The sequence below is a fragment of the Salmo salar genome, chromosome 13 (genome assembly GCF_965601325.2).
Source record: "Salmo salar chromosome 13, fSalSal1, whole genome shotgun sequence".
Taxonomy (NCBI): Eukaryota; Metazoa; Chordata; class Actinopteri; order Salmoniformes; family Salmonidae; genus Salmo; species Salmo salar.
In genome coordinates this window covers 21,011,718-21,028,468 of record NC_138303.1, presented here as the reverse complement: position 1 = coordinate 21,028,468, position 16,751 = coordinate 21,011,718, and the positions used below count along the sequence as shown (strand labels likewise).

Below are 16,751 nucleotides of genomic sequence, written 5' to 3'. Positions count from 1 at the left end.
TACTACATTTGCACACACTGTACATACATTTTTCTATTGTGTTATTGACTACGTTTGTTTATTCCATGTGTAACTCTGTGTTGTTTGTGTCGCACTGCTTTGCTTTATCTTGGCCAGGTCGCAGTTGTAAATGAGAACTTGTTCTCAACTGGCCTACCTGGTTAAATAAAGGTGGGGAAAAAAATCTATGCGCTATGTAGATATCAATAAAAAGTGATATCCATATCGCCGTAGACTACACCACTACTGTCATCCTTACCTCCAAGTGTTTATTCAAGTTGGATAATCTTTGGATGCTGACAGTAGTCGCACCATTGGAAGACATAGCTTGGACTGTAGCCTACAAAAACCTATTCCTGCTCTTTTCCCGCGATCCATCAAACACATTTGGTGTGTCATCATAGTGGTCTCTGACTTCTGGTCAGACTCGCTCAGGTGGAACAAATTTAAATTTGATCCTTTTTTCAATGCTGATTTGAATGTCATTGAGAAAACAGAAGTGTCAAAGATTTTTTTCCCCACAAACTTCCTTTCTGAATTTAAAAGTAATCCTCAAAATAATCATCTGTTTTTTCTAAAATATCTGTAATCTGATTACAATAAAACATTCTGCTGGTAAAGTAACAGATTACAGTTACCGTTTTTGTAATCCCTTACTTGTAACCCAGTGTAAATTAAATGATTAGACTATTTTACATGTAGAGGTTCCAAAGGCGCGCATCAGAGGCTTGTATGCATGGAGGCCTGGAGATGCGAAACTTGTTTGTTAATTAACGGTCAACAATTACCTGCCGCAGTCTTCTGCATAACAATAGCCAGCTGACAAAATGTCATGACTGCCACAGCCCTAATCCTACCCATGCCAAAAAGTATTTCTAGTCTACTGGTTCTCATCCAGACACTTATTTGTGTTGGTTCCGTCTCCAGTTGAACCTCCCCGGTGGTCTGGAAAGCCCGTACCCTGGGGGGATGACCCCTGGCCTGATGACCCCTGGGACAGGAGAGCTGGACATGAGGAAAATCGGCCAGGCCAGGAACACACTGATGGACATGAGGCTCAGCCAGGTAATGCACCACTTTAGTCCTACTGACTTAGTCCTACTGACTTAAAAGCTTGTGTCTAGTTTGACTGTTATTCCCCAACCTACATGTGCTCCAAAAGTATTAGGACAGTTATTATAATACTTTTTCTCTTTGTCTCTGTACTCCAGCACTGTGGATTTGAAATGATACAATGATTATGAGGTTAAAGTGCAGACTGTCAGCTTTCATTTTAGGGTGTTTTCATCTTTATCAGGTTTCAGGTAGCCTAGTGGTTTAGAGCGTTGGGCCAGTAACCGGAAGGTCGCTGGTTCGAATACCTGAGCAGACTAGGTGTAAAATCAGTCTGTGCCCTTGAGGAAGATGCTTAACTCTAATTGCTCCTGTAAGTCTCTCTGGATAAGAGCTTCTGGTAAATGACTAAAATGTTAATGTGAAATATCATGTGAACATAGTACAAAAGTATTGGGTCAAATTCAAATGCGTAGTAAAAGTTTTTAGTATTTGGTGCCATTTTCCTAGCACGCAATGATTATAAAATTGGATGCATTTGCTGTTTGTTTTGGTTGTGTTTGAGATGATTTTGTGCCTAATAGAAATCAATGGTAAATAATGTATCATACCCCACCAAAAATTCTACCCTCCCATGTTATTGTAATAGGGAGAGGTTAACATGTTTTGAGGGTATGATATAAAATTCTACCCTCCCATGTTATTGTAATAGGGAGAGGTTAACATGTTTTGGGGGTATGATATAAAATTCTACCTTCCCATGTTATTGTAATGGTGAGTGGTTAACATGTTTTGGGGGTATGATATTTGTGCATCTAACATTCTCACTGATCATTATTCATGATTCATTCAGGACTACCTGTAATCATGGTAACATCCACATTAATGTAGAAGTGTTAAGAAGCATATTATAATTTTATTTACAATAAATGACTCCAAAATGTCACAATACATTATTTGCTATACATTTCTATTGTACACAATCATCTGAAACACAAACAGCAAATGCATCCAACAAATGTGTAGGAATATGGGACCAAATACAAAAATGTTAACTTCTTTAATACACATATCAGTGAATTTGTCAGAATACTTTTGATCCCACAAAATGGGGGGGGTATTTATTTATTTAACCTTTATTTAACTAGGCAAGTCAGTTAAGAACATATTCTTATTTACAATGATGGCCTAGGAACAGTGGGTTAACCTCTCTTGGGCAGGTGGAACGCTACCGTCCCACTCACGGTTCACACTATTCAACAGCCAGTGAAAAATCAGAGCGCCAAATTCAAAACCATAAAATGTCATAATTCAAAGTTCTCAAACATATGACTATTTTACACCATTTTAAAGGTACACGTCTCCTTAATGTAACCACATTGTCCGATTTCAAAAAGGCTTTACGGCGAAAGCATAAAGTTAGATTATGTTAGGACAGTTCCAACACAAGAAAAAGCACACAGCCATTTTCCTAGCAAGGACAGGCATCACAAAAACCAGAAAACCAGCTAAAATTATGCACTAACCTTTGATGATCTTCATCAGATGACACTCCTAGGACATCATGTTACACAATACATGCATTTTTTTGTTCGATCAAGTTCATATTTATATCCATAAACCCCATTTTACATTGGCGCGTGATGTTCAGAAAATATTTTGCCTCCAATACTGGCGGTGAATCAGCACAACAATTTACAAAAATACTCATCATAAACGTTGATAAAATATTAAACTGTTATTCAAAGAATTATAGATGAACATCTCCTTTATGCAAACGCTGTGACAGATTTCAAAAAAGCTTCACGAGGAAAGCACACTTTGCAATAATCTGAGTACTGCGCTCAGAAAAATACACTACACAATACAGATACCTGCCATTTTGGAGTCATCTAAAATCATAAATAGCATTAGAAATATTCACTTACCTTTGATGATCTTCATCAGAAGGCACTTCCAGGAATCCCAGGTCCACAATAAATGTTGTTTTGTTCGATAAAGTCCATAATTTATGTCCAAATAACTCCTTGTTGTTAGCGCGTTCAGTTAGCTACTCCAAGTGTAGGAAGCGCGCGGAAAATGTCACGACGAAAAGTAAAAAAAAGTTATATTTACGTTCGTTCAAACATGTCAAACGTTGTATAGCATCAATCTTTAGGGCCTTTTTCACTTAGAACTTCAATAATATTCCAACCGGACAATTGCAATGTCTTGAAAAACGTTTTGGAACACAGCTAACTCTCGCGTGAAAGCGCGCCAATGACCGCCAGTACTTTACTGAGTCAACAACTTCCAACTTCCTCTGTTCGCTCTCTGTTCATCATAGACGCCTCATCATAAACAACTTTTGACATCTAGTGGAAGCCTTAGGAAGTGCAAAATGAACCCTAAGTCACTGTGTGTTCGATAGGCAATGACTTGAAAGGACTACAAGCGCCAGAATTCCCACTTCCTGGTTAGATTTTTCTCAGGTTTTTGCCTGCCATATGAGTTCTGTTATACTCACAGACATCATTCAAACAGTTTTAGAAACTTCAGTGTGTTTTCTATCCAAATCTACTAATAATATGCATATTCTAGTTCCTGGGCCCGAGTAGTAGGCCGTTTAATTTGGGTACGTTTTTCATCCGGCCGTGAAAATACTGCCCCCTACCCTAGAGAAGTTAACTGCCTTGTTCAGGGGCAGAATGACAGATGTTTATCTTGTCAGCTCGGGGATTCGATCTAGCAAGCTTTCGGTTACTGACCCAACGCTCTAACCACTAGGCTACCTGCCGCCCCAAAACTATGTACATAAAGTGCTGTAATTTCTAAACGGTTCACCCGATATGGATGAAAATACCCTGAAATTAAAGCTGACAGTCTGCACTAACCTCATATTCATTGTATCATTTCAAATCTAATGTGCTGGAGTACAGAGCCAAAACAACAAAAAATGTGTCTCTGTCCCAATTAGTTTTTTGAGCTCACTGTATATGTTATGGAAGGGACTGGTCAGATGGTATCGAAAGTCTCCAGTAAGCATGTGATCCCCAGTATAACTTCCTGTTTTGTATATCTGTGCTGATCTCCAACTCTCTCCTCTCAGGTGTCTGACTCTGTGAGTGGACAGACGGTGGTGGACCCTAAAGGTTATCTCACTGACCTAAACTCTATGATCCCCACGCATGGAGGAGACATCAGGTGAGTGGCCCAGAGAATAAACTTAGCTACGAACACACATTTGTTGCTGATCTATATTTTTGGCTGTATTGTTGACTGTCTTCTTGTGAATGTGCAGTGACATTAAGAAGGCCCGTCTGCTGCTGAAGTCAGTGAGGGAGACCAACCCCCACCACCCACCTGCCTGGATTGCTTCGGCCAGGCTGGAGGAGGTCACAGGGAAACTACAGGTGGCCCGGAACCTCATCATGAAGGGCACTGAGATGTGTCCCAAGGTAACATATACAAACTGTAAAGTATCTTTTCAAAGTACACTTCTTGCTTCCCATGATGCTTATCTGTATATTTGTGTGCTCACTTTTTAGGTTTTAAATGAGGTATTCCATTTCTCCACCAGTCAGTGTCTGTGCTGGCCTGCTTAGAGTTCCAGACATTAAAAATGGTCTGGCCTAATTACCCTGTATTAGATGATAGATAGGTCTAGTCTAGAGGTGTCTCTGGCTGTAATCTGCACATTACTGCAGACTAATGATAGTGCTCCAAAACTTCACCTCATTGGTGATAATGATTGATGGATGTGACTGCTAGTCTACAGCCTGGTGACTCAGCCAAGGCAGTGGTGAAACCAGGCAATGTGTGTGAGATGAATGGGTATGTTTTGTCCCCAGAGTGAGGATGTGTGGCTGGAGGCCGCCAGGCTGCAGCCAGGGGACACTGCCAAGGCAGTGGTGGCCCAGGCGGTGCGTCACCTCCCCGGGTCTGTCCGCATCTACATCAGAGCAGCCGAGCTGGAGACTGACGTCAGGGCCAAGAAACGCGTCCTCAGGAAGGGTGAGATGTTTGTGTCCTGTCAAAGCTACAATGGTGCAAACCAGTTCTTGTTGAGACCTGTAAAGCCTTGTTCACATTGACAGTTTGAAGTGACTCAAATCTAGTTTTTTTGCATATCCAATTTGAATCTGTTATTTTTCTTGGAGTCTGAACAGCCAATGGTAGGCATTGTTGTCACCTTAGATTTCTACCTAACTTTTGAATGATAGGAAGTTATCTGCCTACACCACTGCGCCACACCCGTCATTACTATGACAATTAGTGTAGTATTGTCAGCAGATGACTTCTGCTTGAACACACACACATCCGATTTGTTCACTTGTAACCTGTTCTCTGGACAGTAGAGCCCGACCGATTTATCGGTTCACCAATATTATTGGCCGATATTTCGTTGTTTAATCCATTGAAAAGGACCAATATAAGATGCAAAGAAAACGCTCGTCATAAAAGCTGTTCTTGAAAGAAATTGACTTTTTGTACATTTCGTTATTTGTCCCTCATGGCTTTAAGCCTATCTTGCCTTGGCACGCTACAGTAAGACTGGACACTACCAATCGGGCCAACGCATCCACACCAGTCTGAGAGGAGAGTGAACTAACTCTTAGTCTTATTGCTTCTACCGTGAGTGCTGAGTGGATAGAAGCTTGCCAGCTCAATAAAATGCGCACAGGCCGTTTACTGTTACGTAAAGTGTCATGGTAGGGTGTCGTGACAAACAATGGATGCAATGCCCAAATGTAAAGTAAGTGCTGTGCTAAGTTCAAAGTTGTGGTAATGTTATAGCTTTTTAGTGAAGCCAGAGAAATCTGTTGTGTTATATTTGCTCTTTAGTAAGGGTATTCCTCAAGCTCTATCATTCAAATGTTTTCAGAGACACAAAAAAACATGTCACTGTCACTTGGTAGGGACTGGTCCTAATTCACATTTTGCCAATCGCCATTTCCATGACGAGTGCAAGGTATCCAGCTAACTAGCTGTGTGAGAGGACTTGACGATGTCCACTGAGGGATGGTGCTATCAGGGATCCTTGGGATGTCCCTACTCTAAACCCCAACCACAGATAGAACAATGAGCAAGATATTTCACCGGATGTATAAATGTGAAGCATCTGGTTGGCCTTTCCACGCACTACCAAATATGGTGATGAGAGGAAACCCAGTGGCTGGCAGTCGGAGAAGATGGAGCAAGATGAATTTTTGCCAATATTTTGCTAATTTTGTCATCGATTAAACATTTGGTCTCAATGCAGTTTCTGTTTCCAAAACTAGAATCTGTTACAAAAAGAGTACCGTAATTTCCGGACTATTAAGCGCACCTGAATATAAGTCGCACCCACTGAATTTAAAATAATATATTATTTTGAACATAAATAAGCCGCACATGTCTATAAGCCGCAGGTGCCTACCGGTACATTGAAACAAATTAACTTTACACAGGCTTTAACGAAACACGGCTTGTAACAAAAATAAATAGGCTTTAACGAAACACGGCTTGTAACAAAAAAAAAATGAGCTAGTTGTCTTTTTAGTTGTCTTTTTGCACTGAGTCAATTCCTCACGCTGCTGTTGCCAACGTCTTATCATCGACTCATTAAGACCAAGCTCCCGTGCAGCAGCTCTATTTCCTTTTCCAACAGCCAGATCAATCACCTTCGACTTGAAAGCTGCATCATATGCATTTCTGCTTGTCTTTGCCATGATGAGGGTGACAAAATGACTACCGTAATCAGAATGATGGGAAGTTTGAGAGCGCTCGATTTAATCTAAACAGTAAACAAAAAAGTTGTTTGACCTTAACCCGTTCTGCAATTTCATTGGTCTAATGAAAGCTTCATGCCGCCAAAAAACTGAGCACGTCACAGAATGTTTAAAAAAAAAACAAAAAATAATTGAAAGCGGGAAAAATCCATATATTAGCCGCATCATTGTTTAAGCCGCGAGGTTCAAATCCTGGGACAAAAGTTGCGGCTTATAGTCCGGAATTTACGGTAGACTAAGTTTGTAGACTTTGCCAAAGTAAAAAAAAAAAAAATGCATTCTTTAGGAGTGCAAGGGCGAATTGCGTTATTGCACACGCGCACTTCACCGGGTAGTGTTCCCTAACAGAAATATCCAAATACATGATACAATGCGGCAATACGACCTCGATTGCTCAGTTTAGCTGAGCGGCCGGCTCTAGGAAGAGTCTTGGTGGTTCCAAACTTCTTCCATTTAAGAATGATTGAGGCCACTGTGTTCTTAGGGACGTTCAATGCTGCAGATTTTTTTGGGTACCTTTCCCCAGATCTGTGCCTCGACACAATCCTGTCTCGGAGTTCTACGGTAAATTCCTTCGACATCATGGCTCTGTTATGCACTGACGGGTGTGCGCCTTTCCAAATCATGTCCGATAAATTGAATTTACCACTGTTGGGCTCCAGTCAAGTTGTAGAAACGTCGCAAGGGTGATCAATGGAAACAGGATGCACCTGAGCTCAATTTCAAGTCTCATAACAAAGGGTCTGAATACTTATGTAAATAAGGTATTTCTGTTTAAAAAAATATATATATTTGCTAAAAATTCAAAGAAATCTGTGTTCACTTTGTCTTTATGGGGTATTGTGTGTAGATTGATGAGTGTGTAGATTGTGTGTAGATTGATGAAGAAATCTATTTTAGAATGAGGCTGTAACGTAACAAAGTGGAAAAAGTCAAGGGGTCTGAATACTTTCCAAATGCACTGTATATCAGAAATCTGTGAATATTTCCATTCTAAAATTGGAATTGGATCCAAAAATCCCATATCGGCCGGGCTCTATTGGTCACTCAGTATTTAAAAACAGATTTGAAAAACAAAACTGATGTAATCATTAAGGCCTGCAGTGTGAACAAGGCTTAATTTTGAGCTTGGACTAGTGATGGAAGGAAAGGAAAGACTGAGAGAAGAGGGAAATAAAAATTCAACAGGCCATGGCTCCGTTTGAACCCAACCTTGAACCTTGTTTCTTATCCCAATTGACACATCTAGTCATGACACACCCTCTATTTACACTCTGTCATGGTGAGAGCACTGCTCTATTACACACATTGCTGTTCCCAGCAGCATACTTCTTTGAGAGACTGGATGTTTTGCTTCCTTTGAAAGTGTTCAGCCCCTTCATATCTGGGCTGCTCATGTCTGTATTTCACCATAGAAATAAAAAACCCTTATCTATTTATCCATCACAGTGTGCCTAGAAGATTGAGGCAATATGTTGATATTAAAATGATAATTGCCGTGATTACACTATGAAATGTTTTTGCAGAAATGTTTGTGTTTTAGGGTTGGACAATATCCAGATTTTCATATCGTCACGTCGTCGGGATTTACGGTATTAGTACACAAGGGGGCACTAAAAATGCAACAAAAGAAACATTGGGCGTCTATTACCAAATTAGAACAGGTAATGGCGTATAGTGGCTGCTAGCTAAATATGCTAACGAGCACAAATGAAAATAAACTAATTGCGAAGACGGGCAATCCAGCTCATAGTTATTCATGTATACGTTCTAGCTACCGAACATCATTTTGCGAGTTTGAAGTTTGGACATTTCTAAGTAAATGTTAATAAGAGAAAGCCGTTTTGACAGGCTTGTCTGAAGGAAGAAGGGCTCCGGAGCAGCAGGTGTACACGCTGTGTCTGTGGAATCGCTCGTAGAAGCCTCAGGAGCCGACAACGGAGGGGAGAAAAAACACAAGGAAATGGAGATGGCAGCAGTTACATCTGTGCAGATAATTCATCCAAAGAGCTTTGACTTCTCAAACACGTCAGAAAGCTAACATTATATGATGCCAAGTCTCCTTATTAATTCAGCCACTTCACTAACTACCAAGTGAAACCAAATGCACACCTGGACTCTTTCTCCCATTGTGCTATTTACAAAGAAACACGTGACTAGCTCAACTGTTCTGGGGAACTAAGGTGGTTCATAATGTAAAATCGTGACAGACCAAATGAAGAACTCAATCTGCTTCATCTCCTAACATTTTGCACTAGTTGACTACAGGTATTTACTTAAGTAACTACAAAAATTACAGTTTGTTGAAAAATGAAGGCTGTAACTTAACAGAAATCCCATGTGGGATCGCCGTATTTGAAAATGAGGGGGGAAGAACATAATCTGTAGTTAGGTTTCCATCCAACTGGCAACAAATTTTCATGCGAATCTTAAAAAATCTGCACAAAGAAAATGTTTATTTTCCCACCAGTGGTGTTTCCACCAAACGGACTTGTTGCAGATAAAAGTCACGTTATGACAATGCACACAAAATGTACTTTTTCACTTAAGTTTTCATGTACCAAATAAAAATCGAATGTTCAATGTGTATCCGTCGCATTTTCAACTACCGGTAGTTTTGTCACCAAAACTGTTGCGTCAAATGGCCTTTGTGCCTCCTCCGGTCATACCATGGGCTTTCACCACCCTGTGAAGTTTCCTGAGTCGCAGTGGGAGGACCAAATGCACCATGTCATCCCATGACTCCCAACTTTACTTCCATACGATGGTTATTATATCAATATTTGCACATAAAGGTATTGCCACTGCCATTTCACGCATAATTAATTTTACAGACAAAAAGATCCCACCATGTTGAATGAACAAACGATCAGTCATTTATACAATTCGTTCACGGACCAAAAAAGTTTGGGAACCCCAGGTGTAACTCCTCTCTCTGTGTGTCCCACAGCGCTGGAGAATGTGTCTAAGTCAGTTCGTCTGTGGAAAACTGCTGTGGAACTGGAGGAGCCAGAGGATGCCAGGATCATGCTGAGCAGAGCTGTGGAGTGCTGTCCCACTAGCGTGGAGGTACACACATTGATATTGTGCAGTGTTCTCATAAGGACCGAGTCTCATACAACTCTACCTTCTGCATTCTGACCCTGACTGCTCATCCCAAAATATCAACTTTTCTTTTGCACCCCCTTCCCTCACCTTCTTGCCCCCTCTACCTCTGTAGTTGTGGCTGGCACTGGCGCGGTTGGAGACCTATGAGAATGCCAGGCGTGTCCTGAACAAGGCCCGTGAGAACATCCCTACGGACCGTCACATCTGGATCACCGCCGCCAAGCTGGAGGAGGCCAATGGGAACACGCAAATGGTGGAGAAGATCGTTGACAGAGCCATCACATCACTCGGGGCCAATGGGGTCGAGATCAACAGAGAACAGTGGATACAGGTGAGAAGGAGAAAGTGTGTGAGAATTTAGAGCAGGAATCACCAGTGTGCTGCAAAGCACAAAGTGATGTGAACCACTTCCAGCTCCTGTTATTTTCCTGAATAAACAACAGTCTCCTGCAGCCATTATCCAAAAGCCTTCCGCTTCACCCCAGCATTTTCAAAACGTCTAATGTTGACAAGTCCCTTCACCCTTTACTCAAATCATGCCTGTGTTGCCCTTGACTCCACTCTGTAAAAGGATACTATAGTCACTTCCTCTCTTCAGAGGTGCTGGCATGCCAGAGTCATTTGGAACAACTGTCTCGTCCATCTTATTTAATCACTGCAGCACAAAACAAGTGGAGCACTCAAACACTTTGCACGGTGTGTGTGTGTCACTTCCTGCAGGTAGGTGACTGATGTCTTTCTGACCTCTGTGCATTTCACCTCTGTTCAACTTGCTCTTATTGTTGTGCAACCAAGCGTTGGATTGCAATTATCTGTCGGATTTATTTCTTTGTTTTCTTTTTCCTTGTTTTTACTATTTTCTTGGCTCTAAAGTGAAGTGGTCCATCAACAGTTCTCTGGAACAGGCATGGGAGGTATATTGGAGTACACAAGGATAATATTAAGCATATGGGTTTGGCACTGCAGAGCCAGATCAAACACTGGCTTGATTCAACTCAAAAGAAAGAGATCATGTCATGTTTTTTCCCCAGTACAGTTTTGAAGCCCTAGCCGCCCATAAATCCATCTATAAATGGTTGAGGATCCCTGGTTGTTTTTTTTTAAAGGACGTGGGGACGTTTTCACATAAATCACTCTGTAGTTGCTCCAGCATTCCACTGGCTTGCCTGTGGTTCTCTCTCGCTCTCTCTCCTCCCTCCTGTCCTTCCTTTCAACTCCCCCTCTCCCTTTCAAACTTTTCTCCCGATTCTTCTTCTCTTCCCTCCCTCGTCTTTTCATTTTCCCTCCTGTCCGTACCCCTCTCTGTCCTGTCCTCGCTCAACCCATTCTTTCTGCCTCTCCCCCCTCCTCTCCAGGATGCAGAGGAATGTGATAAAGCTGGCAGCGTGGCAACGTGCCAGGCGGTGATCCGGGCGGTTATTGGCATCGGCATTGAGGAGGAGGACTGTAAACACACCTGGATGGAGGATGCCGAGAGTGTAAGCATGATGACCTTTCACCCATTCCTTATCATCTAATATCACAATCCCCCTGGATCTATTATCGCGATCCCCCTGGATCTAATATCGCGATCCCCCTGGATCTAATATCGCGATCCCCCTGGATCTAATATCGAGATACTCAGTTTATATTAGACACATATGGCATGTCCATTGTTTGATACATTATCTCTAATGACTTTTTATTTCAGTGTGTGTCCCATGGGGCTCTGGAGTGTGCCCGTGCCATCTATGCCCACGCCCTGCAGATGTTCCCTAGCAAGAAGAGTGTGTGGCTCCGCGCTGCCTACTTCGAGAAGAACCACGGCACCAGGTGTGTGTTGAATTGAATGCCTGTACCTATTGATTGTAATTGTTTCTAAGTAGATATCGTCACTGTGGCACGTTGTCATTGGCAAATGATTCAATAGAAGCCAGTCAATTTCATTAGTTGCTTTGCATTCATTTAATGTATGTAAAATAGTAATTATTTATATAAGGAATCAACGAGGGGCTATGCGTTCTCTGGAAAATAATAAGGGACGTGGAACGCATTAGCGAAGTGGAACTAATCTTCCACGGTGTTGCAATATTTTCCAGAGAACGCATAGAGCCTCAAGTTGATTATCCAATTTATACCATGGCAGTAATTTAACAAATTTACTGCTAGAAATGTGTTCATTTGCAGGGAGAAATGTGTTTAACATCCACTGAAGTAGCTAGCAAGGTTACTAGATAACGACAATAGTTGCCTTGGTAACAAACAGACTTGCTAGCTTAGCTAACCAAACCCATACGGTTAGTTATGATCAATCACGATTTCAAAGCATGCCTGTCCTCACACTTTCTCACCATTACTTATTCAATCTCTCTTTCCTTTCTCCTCCCTCTGTCTTTACCCACATCTCTCTCCCTTTCTATCTCTCCATGATGCACCCTTTTACTTCACTGTCCACTATCCACCCCCCCTCAGGGAGTCTCTGGAGGCGCTGCTGCAGAGGGCAGTGGCTCACTGTCCCAAGGCTGAGGTGCTATGGCTGATGGGGGCCAAGTCTAAGTGGCTGGCTGAGGACGTGCCTGCTGCCCGCAGCATCCTGGCTCTGGCCTTCCAGGTGAGAGAGGAACAATGAGCTTGCTAGCTGGAGTAAACATGCTTATTCCAACAGTATCTTTCTTTATAACAACAGGGTACACAGCAGAGTGCAAACCAACATTTGGTGGAAGTAAAACACCCTTCCTCCTATCTGTCTGTGTCCAGGCTAACCCTAACAGTGAGGAGATCTGGCTGGCTGCTGTGAAGTTGGAGTCTGAGAATAATGAATATGAGAGAGCACGTCGACTACTGGCCAAGGCCCGCAGCAGTGCTCCTACTGCCAGGGTGAGTGTGTGTGTGTGTGTGTGTGTGTGTGTGTGTGGGGGGGGGGGGGGGGGGATGAAATTGGCCTTTTTTCGTTAGTCATTATGTATCTTATTCATCCAACACAACTATTATACGCGCCCAGCATACAGAGCCTATTTTGAGTGGGATTTCTCCTGATGGAGGAAAACATGCACTTTTATATAAGCCTGTTCATTGCGCAACAATTCTAAATGCAATCGCATGTTAAACCATTTGGTGCACTGTGTGCCAGGTAAGATTCTCATTATGTGCCTTTTCATGGAGCAGTTTCATTTCAATAATAACTTTTTAGTTTCTATGCGTGCTTAGATGTTTTTCACTGACAGCCGCAGCTCAGTAATCATCTAGGCCTATTGCCACTCGCACCGCAGGCTTCCCAAATAGACATAGGCCTACAAGCTTGTAATTTGAAACGATCAACAGTAATTCTTTTTAAAGAAACTAATGATCCTCGATTCCTCTGGCCAAGTCATGCTTTCTGGTGAAGTTTTTTCAATATTTTATTTTATGTATAATGTATAGGAGTAATTATATACATTTGGCACATTTATTTCCATTTACTTCTCTATTGGACCCACCACTATGTCATTTCTCTCCTGTTCTGTTGGACCCACCACTATGTCATTTCTCTCCTGTTCTATTAAACCCACCACTATGCCATTTCTCTCCTGTTCTATTGAACCCACCACTATGTAATTTCTCTCCTGTTCTATTGGACCCACCACTATGTCATTTCTCTCCTGTTCTATTGGACCCACCACTCTGTCATTTCTCTCCTGTTCTGTTGGACCCACCACTATGTCATTTCTCTCCTGTTCTATTGGACCCACCACTATGCCTTTTCTCTCCTGTTCTGTTGGACCCACCACTATGTCATTTCTCTCCTGTTCTATTGGACCCACCACTATGCCTTTTCTCTCCTGTTCTATTGGACCCACCACTATGTCATTTCTCTCCTGTTCTGTTGGACCCACCACTGTCATTTCTCTCCTGTTCTGTTGGACCCACCACTATGTCATTTCTCTCCTGTTCTGTTGGACCCACCACTATGTCATTTCTCTCCTGTTCTGTTGGACCCACCACTATGTCATTTCTCTCCTGTTCTATTGGACCCACCACTATGTCATTTCTCTCCTGTTCTATTAAACCCACCACTATGTCATTTCTCTCCTGTTCTATTAAACCCACCACTATGTCATTTCTCTCCTGTTCTATTGGACCCACCACTATGTCATTTCTCTCCTGTTCTATTGGACCCACCACTATGTCATTTCTCTCCTGTTCTATTGGACCCACCACTATGTCATTTCTCTCCTGTTCTATTGGACCCACCACTATGTCATTTCTCTCCTGTTCTATTGGTTTTCATATCAATTTTCTTTAATTGTCCACAAGCCAAAGGCACAATCCTAGTCATATTAGCAACCCATCGTAGTTGTTGCATCTTTCGATTCCTCCTCTTTCTATATTTTTTTTTAACAGATTTTCATCTCTGTCACACTGCTATCAGGTGCACTGGTTAGAATGCCATCTTCCCAGCGAATTGCATTTTGACAAATGTTTGAAAATTATGTTTTGTCTCCTTCATTACATGAGTTCCGCGGTCTGTTAAGATCTATTACCATAATCTAAAAGTGATTTCTGTCATGGCCGGTGAATTAAAATCTTCCCGGTCATGTTGTCCGGCGCCGCATTTTCCTAACGGAAACCCTGGGTTGTGTATGGGTAGGAATGAGCGGATGTGTGATAGAGGATATATAATATGATGCTTGAGTCTGGTTCACGTGTGAGCCTCGACCGGAACTTTAGTTGAGGAGGAGGGACAGAGGACAATATCCTGCTGCTCCACTGTACAGATGTCAAGTCTTAATTCGACCAGTTTCTCACCGCAGGAAAATAATCCTGCAGCTACAAGACACGTGGATTATAATTAATGGACATTTTTGTAGGGGTTAATACATTTTTTGTTAGGGAAAATCAAGTCGGGCAATTTAAGTGGAAATTACAAACTTTTGAAATTACACTACAAGTTTATATTTCCTGTGGCGCAAGACAATTCTCTGGGAAAACAAGTGTGATCAAATTTAGCCATAACCTTTAACTGTTAGCCTCAGCCAAGACTCCTATGGATACAAAGAGCTGAATTAGAGCGAGTCCTACAGTCATCCATCTTCCAGTTTGCACAACCTCAACATCAGTGTCGGGTGAAAGAGAACGAAAGCCCCAGGGGGATATTTCCAAACTCATTTGTCTTGTCAGAATGGCCCAGTGGGTATATAGATAACATAGTGTACACACACACACACACACACACACACACACACACGCACACAGTTTCCTCAGTCATTTACTATCAGGGGAAATGTGAATCTGGAAGCTGCTGGCTGTGCTAGGTGTGTAGGGGTTGCTTCTCGGTCAGGTAGAACAGCAGCAATTGGTGAGATGGACCTGACCTCAGACTTGGGAGGAAGTATTATGTGACGGTAATGGTGTGTTATCCATGCATCCATGCCCAGGCTTGCTAGATTCACAACTGGATGGGAAACTGCCAATGTGCTGTCTGTCTCCAGGAGATCATAGCATTGCCTTGCCAGATAAAGTAACAATGTGGTGTTGTTGAAGGTAGAAACACCCAGGCTAGGCTTCAGGATGTTGCACCTGGCAGCATTAACATGATATTAGTTACATTTCAAATGGTTCTCTGATGTCTTGCCACCAAAAATGTATTTGTTCAATGCTATTTCTTCTGCAAGATTTTATTCAGAATGGAATGTTGCTGAGAGTAAGAGTGTTCTAATGTAATGACTAAGATGAAAAATGTATTCACAGAGTGTGTGTTTGTCCCATTGCAGGTGTTTATGAAGTCAGTAAAGCTGGAGTGGGTTTTGGGGAACATCGAAGCGGCCCACGAGCTGTGTACCGAGGCTCTTAAACACTACGAGGACTTCCCCAAGCTCTGGATGATGAGGGGACAGATAGAGGAGCAGTCTGAGCACAACGAGAAGGCCAGGGAGGCCTACAACCAGGGGGTGAGGAATGGGAGAGAGGGAGAGAGAAGGCCAAGGAGGCCTATAACCAGGGGGTGAGAGAGGTGGAAGGGAGATTGGACGTGAAAACAGGAGCGGGCATTCTGGATGATGAGAGATATCTGAATACATTCATATAGCTAGAGAGACAGTAGGCTATCTGAAGTTCAATGTTGCCCAGTTATTGATCCGGTCTTAAAACAGATGTGTTTAACACTGATTCATCTTAACACTCTGTGTGTGTGTGTGTGTGTGTGTGTGTGTGTGTGTGGGGGGGGGGGGGCAGCTGAAGAAGTGTCCCCACTCCATGTCCCTGTGGCTGCTGCTGTCTCGTCTGGAGGAGAGGGTTGGCCAGCTGACCAGGGCCAGATCCATTCTGGAGAAATCACGCCTCAAGAACCCACAGAGCCCAGACCTATGGTGAGATATACAGACGCATTACGCTTACACACACACACACACACCCTCTTAAACACACAAACTGGTTGATGCATACACAGTACCTTGTGTGTATGTGTTGTCAGGTTGGAGTCGGTGAGATTGGAGTTCAGGGCAGGGCTGAAGAACATCGCCAACACACTGATGGCTAAAGCCCTACAAGAGTGCCCCAACTCAGGTAAGACAGTCAGTCACAATGTGTGTGTGATGGAAAGCAATTCTCAGTCTTTTTAGTCTGCTAGATCCAGGTGGTGATTGTCCCAGTTAGCTAGGTCTCACTGTCTGAGAATATGAGATGTATTTACTCACCTAAACCAGGTTTCCATCTAACATTTTTATGCGAGTAAAGTACACGTCGGATAGATAATATCATGACAGACCTGATGGAAACAGCAAATGTGTCGGGAAACTTTCCAAATGTCGACAAAACAATACTCTAGACAAGGTGGGATCTTTTTGTGAAATGGCGGCGGAAATGCCTTTATGCGCAAATATGGAT

The 16,751-nt window shown here is 42.5% G+C and overlaps 1 protein-coding gene across 1 annotated transcript in view; it reads left to right on the top strand.

Moving 5' to 3' along the window:
- The window catches only part of prpf6 (PRP6 pre-mRNA processing factor 6 homolog (S. cerevisiae)), a 31,964-nt gene that overhangs the window by 10,248 nt on the left and 4,965 nt on the right, over positions 1-16,751 (top strand). Inside the window, exons 6-18 of the mRNA XM_014134697.3 lie at positions 928-1,065; positions 4,142-4,236; positions 4,334-4,490; positions 4,884-5,046; positions 9,754-9,872; positions 10,024-10,242; positions 11,267-11,389; positions 11,602-11,723; positions 12,363-12,501; positions 12,648-12,767; positions 15,641-15,817; positions 16,101-16,234; positions 16,339-16,430. Of these exons, the coding sequence (XP_013990172.1) occupies positions 928-1,065; positions 4,142-4,236; positions 4,334-4,490; positions 4,884-5,046; positions 9,754-9,872; positions 10,024-10,242; positions 11,267-11,389; positions 11,602-11,723; positions 12,363-12,501; positions 12,648-12,767; positions 15,641-15,817; positions 16,101-16,234; positions 16,339-16,430 (1,798 nt within the window). The remainder of the gene's footprint in view (positions 1-927; positions 1,066-4,141; positions 4,237-4,333; positions 4,491-4,883; positions 5,047-9,753; positions 9,873-10,023; positions 10,243-11,266; positions 11,390-11,601; positions 11,724-12,362; positions 12,502-12,647; positions 12,768-15,640; positions 15,818-16,100; positions 16,235-16,338; positions 16,431-16,751) is intronic.